General features: G+C 42.4%; 1 protein-coding gene across 1 annotated transcript in view; it reads left to right on the forward strand.

Moving 5' to 3' along the window:
- Window positions 1–6,293, forward strand: part of AGBL4 (AGBL carboxypeptidase 4) — a 1,380,022-nt gene extending 1,373,729 nt beyond the window's left edge. The window contains exons 12-13 of the mRNA XM_056122279.1: window positions 239–335; window positions 5,973–6,293. Coding sequence (XP_055978254.1) covers window positions 239–335; window positions 5,973–6,093 — 218 coding nt within the window. The 3' untranslated portion in view covers window positions 6,094–6,293. The remainder of the gene's footprint in view (window positions 1–238; window positions 336–5,972) is intronic.
- The last annotated feature ends 8,627 nt before the right edge of the window (window positions 6,294–14,920 follow it).

The raw sequence follows: 14,920 nt of genomic DNA on the forward strand, positions 1-14,920 counted from the left end.
TGTCCTTGGCTCCTGGCTCCTTCCTCCCCATTCTTTGAATCTCGGCAAGTAATTTAATTTCTCTGCACCTTAGTTTTCTGTAAATGGAGAAAAATAATAGTGCTGTTAAGGTTTTCTGAAGAAAGCTCAGCGGTGAGCAGTGCTGCTACTTTGATTACAGTTATCATTTTTATGACTAGTCCTCGGCTTGTTGTCTCAGGCTCTTTTCAGAGTTGCTCCTTAACACACACACTTGCAGATATGAAACTTGGACGGAATGTGGCGAGAACGTTTTTGGATTATTATCGGCTGAACCCCATGGCAGAGAAAGTGGCGATTCCCATGCCGAAGCTGAGGTAAGTGGCTGAGCAGAGAAGCGGGGCTTCAGTTTTATGAGGAGAGAAGGTCAGGAAATGAGTCTCTTTCTGGTGGGCACTATGCCTCCTGGCGCTGAACCCACTGGGCATTTAGCAATGAATGTGCTGGCCCTAACCTAGCTTCTGGATTCATTTCCTGTTCCCTGAAGAGACCCAGTGCCCTATGCTTGCCCTGCTAGACCAGTCTTCCCTATGACCTTATTGTGACCTTGACCTTTTTTTTTTGCCTCAGGACCTTTGTACTGACACACCTTTCTTTCTATGAATTAGACACCTCATCAATTCAGTTATTTATCCAGCTGAGTAGTTTGTGCACACCATCTAATATATTCTTCATAGAGATAACAGCCCTCACATACAAATGAGGAAAAGGCAGCTCAGGAAAAGGGAAGAGAAGGGCATGACATCAGTGCTTGGGAAGAGGCAAGATTTGATTTGGGGCCTTTGGGATTTCAAAGTTGGACTGTCCAGCTAAGCTTTGTCTCTAGTGAGAAACCATTTTTTACTCTCAGTGGGGGTTCGAGTTCTGCCTCAGGCTCATGCTAGCTGTGGGAGCTTAATTAACTATCTTGACTCTTAAAACCTTTTTCTTAAGGTGAGGATAAGAGAATCACCTCTAAAGGGGCATTAAAGATGAGACATGGCTAGACAGAGTACCTGAAAGCCCATCAGTGCTGAGTGAAATGTTTCCATCTCCTGGTTTCCGGCTTCAGACTTCCCACCAACTTATCTGGAGACTGGGAAAGCCCCTGGGCTCTGTGGGACTAGGTTGTCCCCAAGAGATCATATCGCACCAAACCAAGAGTTGTGTCTTTGAACTCTGTCTGCTTGCACTGTCTGCATGATAATGTCACCTAATTCCTGCCCATCTTTGTCAATATCCCTGCAGAGTCACTGTGCCTCTCATGCTCTTGGGTTAGCTGCTCTTTCAGGAGGCTCAGTCTTTTTCTCTCTGTGCCTGATTGTGTCTGTGCCATTCTGAGCATGCATACACACATCCCTCAGTCACTACAGTCCAACAATACTTTATACCAGGCTTGGGGGCAAGGGGTTGGGGAGCTGAGATGATTAAATGATGAAGCCATGACCCATGCCTTTGAGGAGCTCTCCTCTAGAGAAAAATGCTCAGTTAATTCTTAAAAGTCATTCTTGATTGGTTCAAGTTCTTTAAAAATGTAAAGCTTCATAAGACTCAAAAGACTTCGGAGAATCTCATTTACAAGTTAATTTGGGGATTGTCTCTTTCGGGTCTTCTGTCAACCTGAAGAAAATTATCTTGATCCTTGGCCACTTTTTTTTCTTGCCTTTTTTCACTGTCACAGACCAGTGAAATGGGGATGCCACTCAGGGGGACCTTAGCACTATCTAGACCTCTTCCCCTGACACAGGAATGGAGCTGAAGCCCAGGGAGCAGACAGGTTGGTCAGAGCTGGGACTAGAGCTCAGCTCGACAGCCCAGCAGCAGCTAGTAAAGAATTAGAGGGCAGGTTCAGTGGGGTCTTTGAAAGTTGGGTCTGAAGGAAGTAGGGGCCTTTTCAGGACTCTGATTTCAACTCTTCATGGGACTTCTTTCCCTGAGCCTTGTAATTCTTATTATAACAGAACTGGTGAGCTCATTTCTCATAAATTCACAGCCTGAGAACTTGACTTAACTGAACCTGTTCTTAATGTAAGAAAACCATGATTACTCCCCAGTCCTCCCTGATCCCCGCCTCCTCAAACCAGGCTGCCACTCAGCTCACATTGGTCAGCCACTCTCTTCCAAGAGCCTGCTGGATGGATGCCAGGTTCTGATGGGACACTTTAAGGAATGCATCGTCTTTTTTGGATTGTTTACCACTCAAGCATCAAAGAGCATAAGTGAAGTAACAGGTCTGGTTTTAAAGTAAAAGTATAAATATATTTTGACTCAAATGCTTCCTTGTTTTCTATCATCTCTCTGGATAATTATAACATGTCAGTTTCCACCCACATGCTGGAAAAAGCCTGTTGGCACCTTGGGCACTCAACCACCCTTCAGAACAGGTCCCAGAGAAGAGCAGCAATGTGGGCTTGAGACTGCAGGTTCGGGAGGCAAGGTATTGATGGCCACAGCTGAGAGAGTGACACAGTCATAGGACTAAAATCTCATAAAACTCACCCTAATGGTAGAAATCAGGCAGGAATAGGGAAGGTCAGGGGAGCCTCAGGGGAGAGACAGAGCAGAGGATGATTGGGGGCTGGCACCATGTCGGCAGTTTCATGTTCATGTGGCATAGAGAATCATCTGCTATTCCACACTCTGGGGCCCACCATGTGTCAGGCTTTTGCCCCTCAGGAGCCCAGAGATATGGAAAAGAAAGGCAGAGACACACGATGCGATCATCACACTAGCTGTAGAAGTGCTCAGATGGAATTCTATTGTATGACTCTCTACGAAAACTTCCATGGCTCCTCTACCTTCCTGCAGTGTCCGGTCCTTCCTTCTCCACCCTCCCTGCTGCTATCCAAGGTCCTGGACTGCACTTAGGCTTCATGCTCAGCCTCCCTGAACAGCCCTCTCTGTTCTGCGGATCTCCATAACCTCCTGCTCTGAACCACCTCACGCCTGAGCTTCAACCTGAGCTCCAACTCCTCTCATGCCTCCATGTCTTTGTTCCCATTTCTTCTCTTCTTGGAATAGTTGGGATGGTGAACTCCTCTTTCTCTTTCACTGCCCAGTCTATATCCCAGGCCTTTGTGCATTGTCACTGACCACCCATAGAACAACTTGTCCTCTGCTGGCTTCTCGACTGCATTGGTTGGTCTTCTGTCCTGGTACATCCCAGGGCACATTATCATGGTGTCATCTCACGCTGGTCTTCTCCACCTGGTAGAGAGCTCCTTAGGGAGTTCTCCTGGTCACTCCTGTATCTCAAATGCCATGCGCAGTGCTTAGCACAGAGAAAGTCCCAAAAGAGTCCTGAACATAACTGAAATTAAAACAGTAGGATTGACAAAGCCACTTAGAACCTTCTACTTCAATCCCTTTATGTGAAAGAAGGTGAGAGCTCATCAGACACAGTCTTTCTACACCATCTGGCAAGCACTTGGAGCCAACAAGAGGCCCAGAGAAGGCTTCAGGGAAGAAGTGGGGTTAACACTTGGTTTTAAAGGATGTGTAAGCCAGAGAGGTAGCTCACGTGGTACAATGCATGGTTGGCATGTGCAAGGCTCAAGTTCAATCTGTGTATTGCATAGACACCTGAGCACTACCAGCCACAGCCATTGAGGCTCTGACAGCCTCTAGTACTGCTGACTCTGGCCTCTATGAAAAAAAAATTAAAGAAATAAATAAAGGATATGTAGAATTAGCTGCATGAAATAGAATAGTAGAGTGTGAGAAGACCCAGAAACATATATTCAAAGGGAACACTCACATCTGGAAGCTGAGAACCAGGGAGATTAAGATAAGATTAAAAGTTGATTTCTGTTCATCAAACACTTCACAAGCACCCCTTCCAATACATATCTGTTTTTATCTCAGAAATTCCAGGGAAAAATAAAATCTTAAACTTGTAGCCCTCCTGAAGGAAGCAAATGAGGGCAAAGAACTCCTAGAAAGTGGTGTGCTGGGGAGGAAGGCATAAAGCGTTGGGGCAATAGTATGGTGGGTAGGGCATTTGCTTTGCACAAGGCCAACCCAGGTTCTATCTCTGACACCCTATATGGTCCCCTGAGCACAGATAATAGTAATTCCTGAGTGCAGAGTCATGAGTAATCCCTGAGCATCACCAGGTGTGACCCCCAAAGCCCAAAACAAAAAAAAAACACAAACCAAAAAGTTGCAGAAAAATGGGACTGGGTTTCTCGGCCTGGGCTTCCCCAAGGAGGTGAATGGGAGAGGAATATGTGGCATGATGGGAACTAGAATAGCCTCAAATCACCTTTGGAATACTAAGAATCCCCTACCCATAGCCCAAATACCACCGTGTCTCTGCCTTTGGTTTCACAAGCTCTTAGGCTCAGTGACAACCCTCATCACTACATGCTTTCTATTGGGTCACCATTACTTCAATTGCCCTGCTGGTGACAAAACCCAGCCTTTCTTTCCAAGTAAACAACCTCCTGTATCCCCCGGCTACCCCACAAAATACCTATGAGCACCTTACTTCCTTTGTGCCTTATTTGTATTGAGAACTGTACTCCAATGACATAGGAATTCATAAAATGCTTCCCCAACCCTTTGTTCTCAAAACCTGTGTTACGGGAAGGACAAGGGCTCTTTGCTCCTATTTTTGGAAATGAAGAAATGGGGCCTCTGGGAAGGGAGGACTTAAGGTCACATCATGTCTAAGCTACATTTCAGCACAAGTTTCAGGCTGTTCAGGCTGGGTTGTGAGGTAAAGATGTATTTCCCCTGTGCTAGACAGATATATTGTGTTAGCAGGGCCCTAAGAGGGCATGGAAGTTCAGGTAGCAAGGCTTCACAATGACCAACATATGTCAGGGAGAGGTAATTCTTGTGTGTTCTCCCTCCTATTTCATCTTTACCTGACCTTCTTCATCAAAAATGAAGGAAAATGGATACTCCAAGGTCAGAGTATGATGGGTGACCAGAAATCACATTAATCTTAATTTAAACACACCTGAGATCCCCATAGTGATGACACTTACCACTGTATCATATTTTCCTCTGTATATTGTACTTTGCTCTATATTTTGGTTCTTGATTGTTTATTTTTGTAGCTTTTATTTAATGCAACTGTCTCTACTAAGGTGTAGGCTCATGCCTTAGCATTTACCACCATGTCTCTGAAAGTGATAGGACATTAGGTGCATTTACTCCCATTATCTCACCTAAACTCACAAAATTGGGATATTTTATCCCTAGTTTGCAAACAAAACTCAGAGAAGTTAAATGACTTGCCTGAGGTCACACCTTTCATACATTGCTGGACTGGGTCTTCAGTTCTTTCAGGTTCTAAAACTCTCTCTTCCTAACGCAAATAAACCTTAGTCTAATGCAAAAATTAATTGATGAGTTAACTATACAAATTACCATATGAGAGTAAATGCAAAAATGGATAAAATTGGTCACAAGTCTAGTGCATGAACAAAACAAACAGTGACCAACTATAGGAAATCAGTATTAAGGATATTGTTTGGTGTGCTGAGTGCTGGAACAGTGAAACAAACCAGACCCAGATATGATTTTCAAGATCCCCCAAACTTGTGTGTGTGGAGGGACAGATGCGTTAATGAATTCCATAATGAGACTATGCTGAAGGATATAGAAGAAACCCAGAGTCCTGCTGATTAGGCATAAGTCCCTCCCAAGCCATAGTTCTATGTGTACATCCTCCTCCCATCTTGAAATGGATTGAAGGGGTGAGGAGCGATGGAAAGGCACAGGCATTGAAACTGCACAAATGTTAGGTTATCTCCAGAACCAGAAAGACACAGTATATCCATCAAGTAATCTAATGTTCATGAATCTGGCAGGATATGGCTCCTGGGTTAAGAAGCTGACAATCAGGCCTATGCTCTTAAGAGGTCACAGGCCTGCAGGGAAGATAAACACACACAAGATGCTTTTGGTACAGTATGTATATATGCTGTCTTTCTTCTCTCTTTCTGTTATCTCCACCTTTACAGGAAAGAAAAACCCCCTACCTACAAGCACGCACCTCTACGGGACTCGGCCAGCAGCTGTCCCAATGGCAAAGAGGACAAGAAGAATTCAGTGAACCACAAAGACCCTTCAAATTCTTTTTAAAGACATGAGATTGAGCCAAAGAAGTCTTGTGGAGGCAGATGTGCATTTCCTGATGGGGGTGGGAATGTGTGTAAAATTAATCACCCATCTCTAGTTTTCAAGATAAGAATTGTTGGGATAATGAATAAGATAGTAAAAGAGAAAGGGGAAATGAGAAATTTCGTCATCGGTTGTTTTCCTTTTACCAAGGGAAAAATCAATGGTGAAACTTCAGCTTACAGCTCAGGAACAAAATAGGGTACTACAGGCAAGTGCAGAAACTTTGTTCTGTGGCCTGGAGATTCTTCCAGGAAATAGGAGAACCTACACACCCCCTCTAAAAGGTTTATCACATCTCAGGTCAGTGCTTTTAAAGCTCCCTAATTTTTTAAGTTATATAGTGATTCCAGTAGGTTACCTTTTAAATAACCTCTGGCTGTTAATAGTCTAGAAATGCACCATCCACCTTGTTGATCCCAAGCAACTGCAACCACATGTACAGCTGAAAAACTGTTTTGAACAATGGGACAGAGTTTTTGAAATTACTGTGGTCTTAGCCACATAGTCAGTGCATTTGTGAGATGCATGCTTCCTATTCCTCAAGTCTCAGGATGTACCTTTACAACTTGATCTTGAAAGCTATTTCCATTAACCTGGGTAGTTTAAAACCTTCGTTCCACCTCAAAACAGTCGCTCATTCTGGAGAACGAGAATATGATGCATTTTTGTGTCAGGGGTCAAACCTGGCTACCAAAGAGGTGGGTATTGCTAACTTGTCAACTGGGGCTGACTGATTGCCACCTAAGGCATATGCAAAAGACAAAAGAACGCAGCCTGGGACAGGTCAAAATGATAAAATGAAACAACAGCAGTAGCAATTCCCAGGGTGGGGCAAACAAAATATTGTGCATTTTTCTGAAGAGTAAAGTGCCTTTGTATGATGAATGGGTCCAGGGAGGCAGCTCCCTTCCTGTCTGTATAGCAGCAGGCTGAGTCACCATGACAGCCTGCTAATTAAAATGACCTCCCTGAAATGAGGATTAGGAGATAGGAAGAGGAAGGCAAGCTCAGGGGAGATAGGGCCTTTAGCAAAAGTTCCTGTTATACGTTCTTTTCTTTGGGTTTGAGATTTTTCTAAATTTGTCCAAAAATATTGAGAGCAAATCTTAGTTTGCTTTGCTTATTGGTTTTTGGAAAAGATAACAAAGAACCATTTGTTAGTTGGCAACAAATGTTGTGTTGTATATACTCCCCTGGGTTCTTGTTGCCCAGAGGAACATAAATAAAGTGTTTATACAGCTTGTTCCTTGGAGTATTCTTGGCACTGTTTCCTGTATGTCTCCCACTCCCTCAAGATCCATCAGCCCGATTTGGAATCTCCCTTACTCCGAGGTCATGCTCTCTGTCACCAAGATAAGAAGAGTGGAGACCTGACTTTTCAACAGATGCTGTCAGATTCCTGAGGAATTTACTTGACTGCAATAGTTCAATGTGAACACATGTTGGCAAGTGTGTCAAGTCTCTTGGAAATGCTAGCATCGCTTGGGATAGCATGAATAGAGGCAGACTGCACAAAATCATGGAGATCATGGCCCAGATTACTCTTCTCTGGTCACACCACTAACATTTCTATAATGTTGTGACCATATTTAGGCCCTATTGTTAAAAATTGCATGGATGAGCTGGATCACAGGTGGTGTGATGGTGGTTTAAGTGGTTTGCAGCCAAGCAAAGCTGTTTCTAATGCTGCATTCAAAACCCGATTCTATTTCTTCATGTTGGTGTGACCTTGGGCAAGTTTTTTAACCTCTCTTAATCTTGGCTTCCTTATCTGTAAAATGGAAATGGTAATACCTAATTCAGTATAGTAATTCTCTAGGTTTGTGAATTTAGATATTGTAAAATGTCAGCCAAAGTACTTACTAAGTTGTAGCTATAATCTTTCAGAAATTTCCCGTAAAAAAAGGATGAGGAGCTATTGGTCCTTGAGATGAAAGATAAAAGAGTGTAAGAGTAAAAAAGCAAGATTACAATGTTAAAGAGAAGGGGTACCTTAGGCAGCCTTTTGTCCAGAAGAAGCAAACTAGTCATTTGATTTTTATTTGTCTGGGGGTAACACCCAGAAGTACTCGGGGATTACTGCTGACTTTTCTCTCAGGAATCATTCCTGGTAGTGCCAGGATTTAACCTTAGTTGGCTACCTGCAGTGCAGGTGCCTTAGCCAATATACTATCACTTTGACCCCAAGAAGTAAATTTATTCTATGTTGCCAAAGGTATAGATCAAATCCTGATAGGGTGTCTCAGTAGGACTTTAAACTCAAATTCAAAGAAAATCTCTGAGTTAATGGAGTGGCGAACCTTATGATGGGCTCCACTGGGAGACAGTGAACTCCCCTTTATCAGATGGATGCGAGCAAAGTCTTATTAAACATTTTTCAGAGAGGAGGAAGTACAGGGGCTCCATCTCTTAGGGGATGCTTTGGTAGATAAGTGGAGATAAATTACGTGAGGAAGGAAGTTACCTTTCTGAATATTTTCAAATGGTATTTAGACTATAAAAGTGTTATTGCATGCTAGACAAGCAACATTAGGTATCCCCAAACAGCATATGTGCTCAGCTAATAGCATTTCTTCAGAGAGGAAAATTTCATGTATGTAAGGGAGATGATATGACCATTATTTTCTCCACATTGGCATTGCAGAGAGGAAAGGACTGGAAAACAGACTGGGAGTCACCACTGGGCTTTGACCCACTCAGCCATTCCCTAGTTGTCTTGAACCAGGTTGTTGTTATGTTCTCAAGTTAGAGAGGAAGGGTATCAGCACAGGGAGAAGGACAGCACCAGACTCCAACCAGCACCATAGAGGGGCTCTCTAGGCTCTCTCCTTGCCTGCTCACTTCCTTTCAGAATGGAGTCACACATCAGGAAAACCAAGTAACAAATTAATGTTCTATGCAATTCGGAGGAGAGTGGAATGACTCTATAAAAAGTAAAGGTGGACTTGTAGGACATTCTCAGACTCTGCCTGGCTCTCCACCATTCTCAACATCAACTTTGCTTAGTACAAGTCCAGACACTCAGGATAGACACAAAGGTCTAGTAATCCTCCACCAGTGGTAAATAAGTTAGAGGCACCATAGTGCCTACCACTGATGATGTAGTCAACACCTACTGTAGCAGGTGTAGACTTTTCTAAAATTCCCTATTTTAGATAGGGGATTTCTCTATGTGAGTGAGGAAGAGCCATGTGAAGTAATGTTCTTTCACTGTGGTTCGGTTTAACTCCACACATGAGGCCTAACTCTGAGGACCTAAACAGTGAGTGCCATGCCAAACATGGAAAATTGAGGTGACTAACATTTATTGAGCATGAATCCATACATTTGGCTAATACTTATTCAATGTTTATTGCATGCTATTCATTCTGTTAAATGCCTCTGTATCTATTGCCTCATTTAATAGACCTAACAGTTTCTTGAGGTAAGTACCATTTTCTTCATTTTTCAGGTGAGAAAACTAGAAATCCTTAAAGTGAAATACCTTGTTTGTATACATACGTGTATATATACATATATATATATATATATGGCTAATATATATGGCTAGTGAAAACCTGGATTCAAACCCAGCTACCTTTTTATTAGATTTTCTCCATTTGTCTCCAGGTAAAACCATGTCAAAATAGGAAAACAGATGAGAACAAAAATAACAAGTAAATAATGACCTGATTCAGAAGTAGAGAATAAAGTAGCCTGGAAATTTCAGACTGGGTATTTGTGTGCAAATATTTCAGGATATGTTAGTGCCTGCTGCTGAAATCTCCACACCTCTCCTTCCCACACTCCTATCTTGAAGCAAGGTGCTCCAACAGGGTTTGGGTATCTGTCCCTTGACATGTAGAGGTTTATGATTTTCCAGACACTCTGTTGTCACCCTCTGGGTCATTGATCCCTGGCATATAAATCTATCACTCTCCCCTTGTTGTCCACGTGAACTGAACCCAGTCTGTCCCTTAGCTGTTGTTCAGAATTCTTCCTTGGATGGCTGCCTCCCAAGCACAGTAAATGCACTAAGATTAGAAGGCATTTTCCTTCTGGCTCAGATCAGATCATGCATACCAGGACATGCAGACTAAGGGAGATATTATACTGGAAATAGGAGGATTCTAAGCATAGTCTGGGTTTAAGAGTCATACTAACCAAAATGGAAGTCTTTGTTCTGGTAATTGGCTGTATGGTTTTGAGCAAGAAATTTAACCCTTTGCAATCTCAGGACTCTTAACTGGAAAATGGGAATGGAAAGATTTACTTCCCACCATTATTGTAAGAAAAAAATATAATGACGTCGATGTAAAACATACTGCATATAGTTAAGAATACAATATAGTATCCTTAAACATTTGTTAGATCTCATGTTAAGAGTTCTTAAAAATCAACATCTATATAGTACCTGACATAGAATAGATTCCTTTCTCCAACCACTCCCATCCTGTTCCACCTCTCACTTCTTTGCTAGGTCCGAAAATCCCTTTCCTTGAAACTGAAGCTTTTCTTACTTGCTGATGAAGACAGAAATATAAATTCTTCCCAAGGACAAGAATTAGAGAAGGGTCTAAAAAAACAGTGGTCACTGATACAGAAATCAGTATCATGCAGGCTAGCTACTTAGATCTTATTCAATACTTTGGCCTCAACATTATCAGAACACAGCGGATTTTTTGCAGACTGAGTGTGCAATGAACAAGTGATGGGGGTGAAATTCAAAGACCCCTGTGCTTGAGGAAGGAGGAAGAGGACAAGTGTTGAATACAATATTAATCCAATCTGAATGGAGGCAAAACTGACAAGACTAAAAACAATAGGGTATAGGTCTGCAAGATAGATGATTTTATTAAAATAACAACAGAGCTGAAGAGATAGTATAGGGATTAAGACACCTTCCTTGCACACAGTCAACTCCAGTTCAAAACCAACCCTGGGTTGGTTTTTCAAGCACCACCAGGAGTGATTCCTCAGCACATTGAATCTGATTGTGTGGCCCCAAAAGTTAAAACAAAAAATGAAATTAACAAATCTTAGCAAGATTTAAATGAGGCGCTTGTTAGTTTGGGTTTGCATACAATTTCTCAGGGATTGTCTAGAGAAATATTGATTTTATATGTTCTGCCAGCTGAAACACAGAACTTCCCTGAAGTACTCTCAGCTGTTTAGAACTTCCTACTCTCAAAATCAGGTGCATTCTGGACATGGTTAATTTTCCCCTTTGCACAGATAAAGAGAACAACATCACTGTGATTGGTACCTTGCTGATTGTCTATAGGTGGATGGTAATGAGGACAGAACCACAAGCCCAATGCTGCACATCCCAAACTTTAGTTCTAAGCTTGATGTATTCAGAAAGTTATCCCTGTATGCCTGCCATAACTATATGATGTTTAAATTGCTTGCACCCAAAGACTGGAGATTTTTTTTTGACTGATCCCATGTCAATCTTCAGTCTAAATTTGCTGCTCCCTGGTATTGGCTATCTTGGTTAATTCTTTTGTCACCCAGTTCTTACCATCTTCCGCAACAAGCAATCACTATAGCCCTTTCCTACCTCCTCCTTCTCCTCCTCATCTTCCTCCCCCTCGCCTTCTTTCTCCACCTCATCTTTCACTTTATCCTTTTCTCTCCTTCCTCCTCCACTTTTTAAGTGTTTATGTCACACCACATTTTACTGACAGGTTATTCCTGGCCCTATGCTCAGGGTCACTCCTGATGGTGCTCAGAGGACCATGTGATGCCAGGGCTCAAATCCCAAGCCCACTGTATGCAATATGTGTACTCAGCCCATTTATCTCTCTCTCTGGCTCCAGTCATAACCTATTGCTTCTGCTTCTGTCTCTGTGGTGTGTCTGCTTGCAAGCAATGTTATGGAATGACCTTTGGAGTCAGATAGGCCCAAGTTTCCATTTGAACTCCACCCCATGCTACTTTTCGCCTTCTAATCACTTAAAGCAAATATCATGTTCATCTCTAAAATGAGGAAATAATACTAACTGGAAGAATTACTTTATCCCTTTCTCCACTACTTCTCTGCACTCCCTTCCATTCTCTCCTTCCATAATCTCCTACATAGATGGCTAGAATAGGCTGTGAAATAGGCCGTGATTAACATGCTCTCCTCTCTAGCCTCCCCATACTCTCTAACTCATTCTCTCCACAGAAGTTGGTCCAGGATCACTATAAAGTAGGACTCTATCTATGGCACCTATTTCTTCTATATATCATCTCATTTTTGTGTCTTTCACACCTCCCCTCTGATCAGTTGCCATCTCCTGCTGCTTCTGCCTATTTGCTGTTTCTTTTATCCATCCATAATCCTACAAACTAAAGAAAATCCTTCTCATCATTAAAGTTGTAACCCAAATATCCCAACTTCATGACATTCTCCTCAATCTCATCAATTATAATGAAGTGCTTTCATTTCTGTGTATCTCAGCATTCGCTTTTTTTTTATATACTTAATTCATTGTTTCACTTTGATGATAGTCTCCCAATTCTTTGAGGGTGGAGACGGGGCTTTATTCATCTATCTCATAGCAATGAATACAGTCCTAGATATATCTTGAGGCACTCAGTCAATGTAGCAGAAATAAAAAATGAATTAATATCAAAATCAAAATTCCTTTCTGAGCGCATCCTAATAATTGAATTCTAATTCCAGACATCTTCCCAAAGGCTGATCTCTCTGAAACATCTCACTGCTTAGAATTTTTCCATGACTTGCCCTTATTTGCCAATTTTGGTTCCAACTCAGCATTAAAGATAGTCACTAAACGGGAGAATGCTTTGGATTTGGAGTCAGAAGTTCTATACGGTGTTTAAGGCCCCCGTCTCTATGGAGAAAGAGAGGTGATCTATTTACTACATTTCCGGTCCTTTTTTGAAAGCTTGATCTATTTTTTGGTAACCAGGAAAACCCAATCATTTTTTCCTATCGTAATAACAGTTAAAACCCTGGTGGCTGCTGCAGCAACTATTGCTGATTTCCTATGATCTCCACCACCACTGCTACTGACAGTCCATGGCATTATCGCTACGTCTGACTTTGCTTCCCCCTTGCACTAGTGTAAGTGCTCCTGCAACTATTGATGAACTACTGATATTCCCATCATAGTATTTCAATACTATAGTACATCACCACCACCTCTGCTCCTCTTCATTACTGCTACTACTACTGCTACGCTGCTCCTATTGGTGCTGCTGCTCTGACTGATACAACTAATATTGCTGATCTGCTACTGCCATTACTACGATGACCATGAATCTACTACTACTAAACTGCTACTGCCGTTATTACTGCCACCACGAATACTGTAGGTATTGCTGGACTGCCACTGCCACTCCTTCTCCTGCTATCGTGGACCTGTTGCTGCCTGTCTACTACCAGGACAACTTGCATTGCTGAAAACTGCTACTGCAGCTCTGCTCTGAGAGAACCTTAGCACGGGGTTGGTTTATCTTACATGATCTCATCTAATCCTTTCAACAACTCTAGGAAGCAAGTATTTGTCCTCTTCATCGCTACAATGAGGAAGAAGCAATCTGGAGAAAAGTGATCTGTGCTTAGTCACAGAGCTCTTGAGCGGAAGAGCCTGACTGTCAGCAGGCTCCAGCATTTACTTCCTTCCCCTTCCCCTCTGCCTTTCCATGCACAGGCATAAGACTGACAATACAATAAATATTTAATGCTGACTATAAAAATCCTCTGCCTCAGGGAGCTCACTGGCTCATTTTTGTTCCTCTGTCTGACCTCATTTTGCTTCATTCCCCTGAGCCGGGCTTGAGGCATTCTCCTTTGTGGTGAGTTGTCCCTGCTTGTCCTCTGTGACTGAAGAATGATCATCATAATGGGCCAGGTTGGCACTATGCTCAAAGTTGTAAGAATGGGAAAGACTTTTCCAGGAGCTCAGTTGGGAAGATGGGTGACGTTGAAGAGGCTGGCCTCTCCCTCTGCTCCTGTCCAGGCACTGTCTCCTGCACTGCAGCGCAGATGCTGCTCACTAGCTAAATGGGGTTTACCCCAAACCTCAAAGAACTCTTATTCTACCCCAGCAAACTCCCTAATCCCAGCTTTTCCCAAGATGCAACATGTTAGTTCAGAGGATTTAAAAATGTGGCCTCTAGGTAATTGAATTCTGCTCCCAAGTTTGTTGATGATGGGGCATGAAGAAAATCTCTTGCCCTGTCTGAGGCTACCCCCTGGTTTCTATTTCTTACTCTTATAGGAAAAGTATCTACTCCTCAGCAAACCTTCTCCCAAGACTATTGTGAGGAGCCAGCATAGGGAGGTAGGATAATAAAAGGTTTTTCAAAAACTATTTTCCAGTATTTTCTTCCCTTCTTCTGAGACCTCAATAAGGTCTTCATTTTGTCCTTGCTTCGCATTTGAACTGACTTTTGTCATTATTTTATCCAGCAAAATTTCTTATTAACCCCCTTGTGTTTGCTAGGCACTTCTTTGCTGCTCCGATTCATACATATCTTTTAAGAGTTCTCTGCCAGGAAGTCTCCCCTGACCTCCCAAGATTCAGAGTTAACTTGTTCTCTGGGCTACAGAACTATTATGTAATTTTCTCATGTAACTATTACTAATGGGCTTGGTATTTCACTTTCCTGTGTATCAGCTGTGTCTTCCCAACTCAACTTCTCATTTGTTTGATGATGAGATTATTAGCCATCTAAATAGTAGTCTTAGTAAAGTTCATTGCCAGACAGAGAGCACACATTTATGGAGTACACAGTTCTTATTACTGCTGCTACAAGTAAGGATAAGGATGAAATGCTTACTTAATCTGAG

The sequence above is a fragment of the Sorex fumeus genome, unplaced genomic scaffold (assembly GCF_029834395.1).
Source record: "Sorex fumeus unplaced genomic scaffold, SorFum_2.1 ptg000045l, whole genome shotgun sequence".
NCBI lineage: Eukaryota > Metazoa > Chordata > Mammalia > Eulipotyphla > Soricidae > Sorex > Sorex fumeus.